Here is an 8,566-nt window from a genome sequence, read left to right on the forward strand (position 1 = left end):
CCTAAAAGTCATGTGTCAATTTTCATATTATCCATGTGTCTTGTAGTTATTCATGTTTGGTGTCCATATAAGACCACACCCTACTTGCTACTTTGTCTGGTATTTGGTGGATCTTAAAATTACACGTATTGATGAGAAATCCACTTCAAAATTCAACTAAATTTTCATAATTTTAGTTATTTTATTTTATTCTACTAATTTCTAATTATTTTAAATTCTCTTTTACTAAAAAACAAATTTAAATGAAAGTAATAGTAAATGAATTAATTTTTTTTAAAACAAGTACATAGAATTAAAGTTTCTACTTATTCATTTACATTTTGGAAAAAAAAATTAAAACTTTAACATGTATATTTTAATTAGTTAAACTATGTTCTTCATATTTATTCATTCATCTAGGCATCATAATTTAATGAGACCAATTTGAATATTGGCCATCCTCTTTTATTTATGACATTGACTAACCAGCATTATTTGATACTGACCAACTTGTATCAGCTCAATCACAATTATAAAAGTAACAATATGAAATAATTTGAAAAAACAAAAAGAATAAATTAGTAAGGAATGATAAAATCATAAAGTTATTAAAATTACATGACAGCCAATGATAATTGTTTATAATAAAACTTGATGAACAAACTAAGAATTGACAATATACTTGGCTAAAAGGTCATGGGTTAATCCATGATGGTCATCTATCCATTATCTAAAATCCTACCAATTTTCTCAATATTATATGTACGAGTTTTCTCATGAGATTAATCAAGTGCATCTAAACTGGTTCAGACACTCACATATTAAGAAGCACAGACACAGATACAGATATGGATACGAATACAGTACAATATGACGATACAACAATTTCTAGAAAACTAATATACGGATACGACGATACCCAATTAATTGTTATAATACTCACCTTAAGTTAGATTAAAATAAATTCAAGAAGATAGTGAAAACTTGAAAAAGAAGTTCAATAACGTTGAGTGATGGTTAAACGATTAGAGCAGATGCTTGGAAAAAAGTAGAAGATGAAGATTAAAGAATAGAGGGTGTAAATCATTATTTAGATAGTGAGAACGAAGAGAAGAATAAAGATTTATTACGTTTCAAGTTTTTTCTTTTAACTTTTTATGTCTATCATTTTTAATTTATTTTGTTTTGAATTGTTGGATTTATGTGGACTTTATGCTTTTAAAATGGTTAAAATCATTTGTATTATTTTAAAATTACTGTAAAATATATTTAATCATTCAAAACTAAGTTTGATGATGTAAAAATTACATTTAAAAGTATAAAAAATTTAAAAATAAACTAATTTTGAATAAGTGTGTTTTCAACAGATTTTTTTTTTAAAAAAATAACGATTTTGATATTTTTAAAATCAAACATGGACTTCAATAAAATGGATTATGGATTGGAATAGATAAGGATTCTTTGCACAATTAGAATATCTATACTCCCTAACTCACCATATAAAATTAAAAAAATAATATGATAAAATCAACATACTTCAAGGATAAGCGTTTAAACACTTCTACCCATGAAAAGTTATAATTCAAGTTCTAAAAACGCAGGAAGATTACCACAAGAATAGAATATGCATGAACACAGTTAAAAGATGTAAATAAAAAAAAAATAAATTAACGAATGATAATATAACAAAACGTGTTGAAGTATTGTAGGAAATAGGAATGGAAAGCGTTGGGTACAGAACAGTTCTTGCACTGGGCCTCTTTCCTTGACAAAAAGTCTTGTAAAAGTATAAATGTGATTGGATCAACTTTACATTGTGTTGTTTGAGACAACTGTAATATTTATATATTAGATTATATTCATACTTACTGCTTACTGTATGGCGTGCTACTAAGAAATGACAATTAAATAAAAAATAAAAAAAGAAAGGAAAAAAACGGGGGAAGGAAGACGGGGTGGGGGTCAGGGAAAGGCAAAGCAAAACATGCTTCACCAAGTAAAATCAAACCTTCTGTTCCATCCTTTCTTCTTCAAAATCATTCATCATTGTCGACCTGCTCGTCCCGAGGCAGCCCTGTTGCGGGCAGGCTACGCTACATTTCAAAACCCCAAACCTCAGTCTTGTCCACAGATGCAAAACAATACAATACAATCCCCTTCCAACTAATCCATCTCTGTCTCTACTTCACAACTTCATAACGTCAGAGCGACCATTAGTTGACATCTTCTTCATTAGCTAAACCTCAACAATCTTGTATTTCCTCCCTAGCCTTCTCATCTTTTCATTATTCACGGCAAGAGATTCTCATCTTACCAACCCCTGTCCCTTCTTTGGCCTTCCGGTTTGATTCCTCATGTTTTCTATTCAGCACCTCACTCCATCTCCAAGTCCATTCGAACTAAATTGTCCCATAGTCCAAGTTCTCCCATTTGAAGGGTGCAACTAAACCAATGTCCGGGGAACCTCGCAAAAATAGGCACACGCAAACGCACACAGCAGCTATAGCAAGCATTGAATGAATGTAGGGCCGATGAAGTAACCTGTGTGTCCCACTCCCAGGAACCCTCCTGCTGCACTTCGCTGCAACAACAGCACACCTGGGGCAGGACCTACCTTGCACCCTGCCCCGCTCACCACTAGACACCTCTACTTGCTCTATCTCATTCCCAATTCTTACTGAAACTTGACCATTCTTTCTATCACTAAGTTTTCGCTCCACCAGCTCGTTACAAGAATGATTACCCCTCATTAAAGCATAAGCCCGTGGTGACTGCCCGTTTTCATCAAGTTGGGAACTCCAGCACCCCAACCCAATCTGCAATTTCAAAAGAACAAATGAACAAAACATTCACAACAATGTAGGAATTCACTTTTCCTGTGCTACTCGGTCCAATAACCTTCTGACTTGAAAGAAAAAGGAAAAGGTAAACGAACAATTATAATGATAGATAATGAAAGTTGTTAAAAGCTACTTCAGTAAGATATTTTTAAGAAAAATGAAAAATTTTTAAAGATATTCTCTATTTCTTCAGAAGGAGAGAAGAGAGGGGGGGAAACCCAAGCCACACTTGGCTCCTTTTTGGGAAGTACGCCTAGGAACGGATTATGTAATTTTGAACACAAAGAAGTACACCATATAATCCTTGATCTCCACGGAGGTCAACTATCAGATTATTATGGGACAATGTCAAAGTATACAGTAACGCAAAATGAGCATCTAGTTCTCAAAAGGAAATCAGGATACGTATTTTTACAAGGTATTAATGGAAAAAAAATATATAAATAATAAATATAAAAAGAAGAAGAAGAAGAAGAAGAAGAAGCTAGATGTTACCTCTAGCGGGTCATTTGTTAGTGCATCAACCAAATCATCTGCATCTGTCATCGACGCTGCCAAATGCAGAGGCGTAATACCACCAGGACCAATAAAATTCGGTGGAAAGAGGTACTTTTTCTCTGCATCACCAAAACCAGATACGTGATAATGAACAAGTAAGTCAACCATCCGCCTGCACCTCCTTTTCACTGACCGGTTTAAGAGCTGAATCTCAGATATCATCTCCAACGATTTCATTGACAGTCCATCTGTGATCAAGCATTTTTTAGCTAAAATGTCAAGAAGTGTTTTCACCAACGCACAGAAGTCCCTCTCTGCTGAGAACGTGAGTAAAAATCTGAACCGCCTTATTAAAAAATCTGGATTATCTAGCTCGTAAGAGGACCTTTCCCTTTGGAATAACCATCCAAGTTCATTCAAGAACTGCAAAATTTCATCCCTTAGCCTTGGCTGCGAAGGATCATATGAATTACTTTCTGAACAGATATCAGGTACTTTAAACTCATCAAAATCGGACTCAAGATGCCTCAATTCCCTACAGATGGTAGCATCAGCTATGATAACAGGGAAACTATTTCCTCGAAAACCATTTTCCACCTGTCAGCATTGTTTAGACGGTTCATCAAAACTAGGATCTTGTAAAAAAAATGATAGTAGGGCAGAAATCATGTGCAAGTTCAGGCCAAACATCTACCTCAATGAAACAACGACCAAGAGTAGTAGTTGATACATCCCCAACTTTGAAACTTCCAGAATGTATCTCGTCGTATATTCCCTGCCTGCTTAATCCCATTACTTCTTCAGATACATAGCCTCCCATAGATGTGCAATGAATCCTACAGGGTTGTGAAACGTCAGTTATAGAAATGAGAAGAAATAAAGAAAACATAACAGAGAAAAGGAAAGAAACAAAAACTATAAAAACGGAAAAACAAAAAAAAAAACAAAACAAAACAAAACAAAATTCATCCAATTAAAACATTGGACTTACCTGGTGCCAGGATTTTTCAAATTCCTTCCCCTTAATAAAAAGGAGGTCTTGTGTCCACCCACAACTGCCAAAGGGGACACCAAGATTAACTCTGGATTACTCCAAGCTTTTGAGGATTTGTTCAGACGAATCTTCCCTGAAAACCCAATCAGGGAAAACAGAACTTAATACGAGAACAACAATAACCCATAACCTATGGTTTCAACTTTCAAGGACTACACTATAAGACTATCCACATTTCATGAACAAAATCGAGATAAAAATGTGATGCTGATTATTAATACATAACCAACAGCAAGAGAATGCTCAAATTCAACAAGACAAAGACCACTACCCTGGTAAGTTCTCACCATCCTTGTGTGACGCTAGTTGCCTCCCGGCGTGAACTAAAAATCTTCCACTTCTCCAAAAATCAAGTTCTTCGTTATGAATCAAAGATTTAACATGCAGATCCAAATTTTCTTCGAGCTGGGCAAGGAATGGGTGAGACTAGTTAGAGCTAAAAAAACATTCGGCAGTACAATGTCAGTCCAGGATTAAAAGCTCTTTACGCACCTGTTCCCATGCAATGGATGACATAGACATATAAACCGACAGAACCACGCAACCAGGCCGTATGTAGCTTTCCATTTCAGACGGACAATTAGACAGCCAATTGTATATCTAGAACATTCGAAGCACAACTATAAGAATTTTTCTCCTAACATATGCAGTTGCAGCATTTTTTATAAAAGAAAACTAGAAGCAACGAAGAAATTAGAATCTTACTTGTGTCCGCAATGTCCCTGGAAACTGACTAGGATCCTTATCAAAGAGTTTAAAACTTATCCTTCCAGTGCGATCCTGAATAACATTGTTTCAAATCGCAATAAAGAAGAATAATGATATAAAAACACACACACACACACAAAAGACACACGCCCATACATACAAAGAAGATAGTATTCAGCAGGATACCTGAGCATCAGAATTTAAACTAGAAGGTGAATGATCAGACCCCGAAGAAGTGTATTCAGCTTGATACGGAACAGTTCGAAAGGAATTTGGTCTGGCCCCATCTAACTCTCTGAAGAGTTCAAACGGAATATTGCTACTAGGAGGCTTTCGAACCTCAACACCACTAATTTCTTTTCTGATTGGTATTTTCCCATTACTGGTAGTTTCTTCTGTGCTCCGCACAGGGAACAACTTTTGCAGGAGAGGAGGTGAAGATGACGGAGATCTCTCTTCAATAGGATTACTGCTATCAGAAGAGAAGTACTTTCTAGAAGCCGCCAAGTTTGGTGGGGCATCATGTTCAGGCGAAGAGTTAAACAGCTGAAGTGGCAAACCAACTCGAGTTCCTTGAACCTGTCCTTCTGAATCTTCCATGGGAGACTGGTAACTGGTACTGCTTCTTTCTCCTCCAACTGAAGGAAGTTCCAGAGGCCTATTCTGGAGATCAGAACCAGATGGGCACGACGACCTTGTTTTTTCACTATCACTGCTGACACTGCTCTTCTGCGACAGCATTGCGAGAGCATCTGGAGCTGATGCGGCTAAAGTAGCTGAAAGTACAGTAAGCAAGTCCATGGTCGAAGGAGAAGATGGATTTCCATTTAATTTGTTTTGGTGCTGCAAAGAACTTTGCGGAGGAGCCTTCCCCCTAAAATTCTCTAAATTGGGCAACTTCGTTGCAAGGTCAGCTGGTAAAGGAAGTGAATTGATCTTACTGAGGATCTGAATGAGCTGGTCACTATTTGCTGATAGCAAGCTCTTCACACTCTGGTCTTCGTTTTTCCCTGATGTTTGAAATCAATGCATTTAAACAAACGTCAGAAGGGGTAAGGAAGAAACAAATAACAATAAGACACTGGATCCGGCAATTGGTAGACCTTGAGCCCTAGCTAGAACAGTCAATAGACTGACGATGTCCAAATTCCCAGTGCTTGGGGGTCCTCTACTTCCTGGCCGGGTCAGCCTTGAGGTTACATCCTCGGGCTGTGTCTTTCTTCTACGCCAGTTGTGCCCCGCAAGTCTCCTCCTACAGCTCCTCTTCCCATCATCAAATTCCGAAAGAGGATGAAATCTGAGGAGAAGGTTAATAGCAATAACAGTTAAAACAGTTGTTTAGAGGGGGGGAGGGGCAGATTGGAATTCGAATTTCAGGCGCATCAAAACAAGAAGGCATAAGAAGGAACAAGTAAGAAATTGTAGGAAGGAAAAGTGACCTGCTGCACTGCTGGCAGAACCTCTGCATCTGTTTAGCAACTAGGGCTTTGGAAGATTTGCTATGGACCTCGCAAACTTTGTGTCTGCGGTGATAGTCTTTGGCATTGGACAGATCTTCCTTACAATTATCGACCTGGCACATAGGGTAGGTGACAGAGCCGGGAGATCCAGGGCGGACCTTTTTGGGAGGTTTGGACACGGGCTCCTCAACGTAATTCAAATTGAAACCACCACCAAGATTAAGGCGAAGACTCTCATCCTCGTCGTCGAGCGTCTTGTTGTTGAAGGTGGAGGGAGTAGCAGCAGCAGCAGCAGCAGCAGCGAAATCGTCTTTCCTCTTGAGCTGGGATGAAAGAGAATCGGAGTGGTTGGAGGGTTTGGTGAGGAATCTAGCGCTATCCCAATCCCAAGCCTTAGGGTTCCAAGTATGAGGATGGAGTTGACCCTGATGATGAAAGTTGGGGACCTGATAAGATAAAGCACGCTTCTTGGGGATGGAAGGCAGATCAGTGTAGCGACTGGACAAGGTCTGGTGGATGAAAATAGGAGGAACAACCTGGGCACCGAGGTCGTCCATGGAGGAAGAAGAAGAAGGGAAGGATGATAAAGTTATGGGAAGGGAAGATGGGTGTATGTAGGGGGGAAAGGGTGAAGAAAGTTAATCCATAAGAAGAAGAAAGTGGGGGAAGGCAAAGAAAGGCAAAGAAAAGTGAAGAAGAGAGAACTGAAAGTGAATGAATCTACGTGAGGAGACGGCGGAAGTGAAAAGAAGAAGAGAGGGGAGGGAAGACATGAAAGGGGTGAAATAGATCGGCCATAGGTCGAAGAAATTAGGTAGAGAAGAATCGGATTTGGATCTGAGATCTGTGAACTGCGAAGTTGAAGGAAGTTGAAGGAGAAGAAGAAGGCAGAGAAAGGAAGATGGGAAATCTGTACAATCAATAATCTTGTTAATCTTGATCTTAATCTTCAGGTCGGTCGGCAACTTTTTAATAAGTAACTGGAACTGGGTGGTATTTCCTCATACCTTCCCTGCTGTACCCGTACGAAACCCCTAAACAAAGCAAGAGAAAGTCGTTTCACGTTTGGTATAAACTGTAAATTCAAACAACAATGGGGTTCAACTTTCAATTCTCCTTGGCCGCCCTGGACTTACGACTTAAACGAAGAGGAATCAATCGTCCTCACTTTTTTTTTTCTTTTTCTTTTTCTTTTTTTTTTTTTATTTTTTATCCTTCACTCCGTGCAACTCTGACACGACCACAGGAAGCGGTGAAAGAAAAACACACCCACTCACTAGCTTATTCATTAATTATTATTTTATTATTAAAATCAAAAGAAAAACGAGCAATGAGAGGTAATAAATAAAGGTAATTAATAGTGTTATTATAGTAAATACGGGAATAGAAAGAGATTAGGTTTTGAGATCGAGGGGAGAATGGCAACGCAGGAAGAAGAAAAGTACAGTTTTGTCTCAGAGTGAGACTCATAATGAATAAATGAGCGCGTGCGACTCTGTACGTGTGTCAATTTTTGTTTTTTTTTTAATTTATTTTTTAAAAAAAACAACAACAACAACATTTTTTACTCTTTACTTTTTAATAAATTCGTAAAGCTTACATTTACCGAAAGTGTGTTACAATAAATGAAAGGTAATTTCAAAGGTGGGATCCATTTTTTTATATTGGTTATGTTTACTAGTATTCCACATTCGTACTTACATGTTAACGTTACGATTATGATTATGCTTAGCACTATTGTTACAATTTCGGAGAAAAAACTATGAATTTTGACATATTTATTGTTATCATTACTGTTACCGTTATGGTTTGTGTAAACCCTGAAACTTGGATTCCTAAATGTCTATTGATTGGAAGTCTACCTTGTTATCTATTGATTTAAAAAGCACGTTAAACAAGTTAGTTTAATTAGTTAAGTTTTAGAGGTAGTAACTAAGTTAGAAGAAGGACAATTTATTTAAGTAGTAAAGCTTTGGAAATGAATGGATTGAGTTTAAGTGTGGAAAATGTTCACAGTATAGGAAAAG

The 8,566-nt window shown here is 37.4% G+C and overlaps 1 protein-coding gene across 1 annotated transcript; it reads right to left on the reverse strand.

Annotated features, from left to right (window-relative positions):
• Nucleotides 1-1,712: 1,712 nt before the first annotated feature.
• Nucleotides 1,713-7,797, reverse strand: LOC120087235 (squamosa promoter-binding-like protein 14). Its single transcript, XM_039044151.2, has 10 exons — nucleotides 6,519-7,797; nucleotides 6,183-6,376; nucleotides 5,266-6,089; nucleotides 5,077-5,151; nucleotides 4,864-4,971; nucleotides 4,659-4,776; nucleotides 4,309-4,444; nucleotides 4,012-4,153; nucleotides 3,315-3,914; nucleotides 1,713-2,795 (listed from the first exon to the last, which is right to left on the reverse strand). The coding sequence occupies exons 1-10, from the start codon at nucleotides 7,094-7,096 to the stop codon at nucleotides 2,379-2,381; spliced, it is 3,192 nt and encodes a 1,063-aa protein (XP_038900079.1). The 5' UTR covers nucleotides 7,097-7,797; the 3' UTR covers nucleotides 1,713-2,378.
• Between the last annotated feature and the right edge of the window lie 769 nt (nucleotides 7,798-8,566).

Source organism: Benincasa hispida, chromosome 9, assembly GCF_027475165.1.
Source record: "Benincasa hispida cultivar pf3 chromosome 9, pf3_genome.v1.1, whole genome shotgun sequence".
Taxonomy (NCBI): domain Eukaryota; kingdom Viridiplantae; phylum Streptophyta; class Magnoliopsida; order Cucurbitales; family Cucurbitaceae; genus Benincasa; species Benincasa hispida.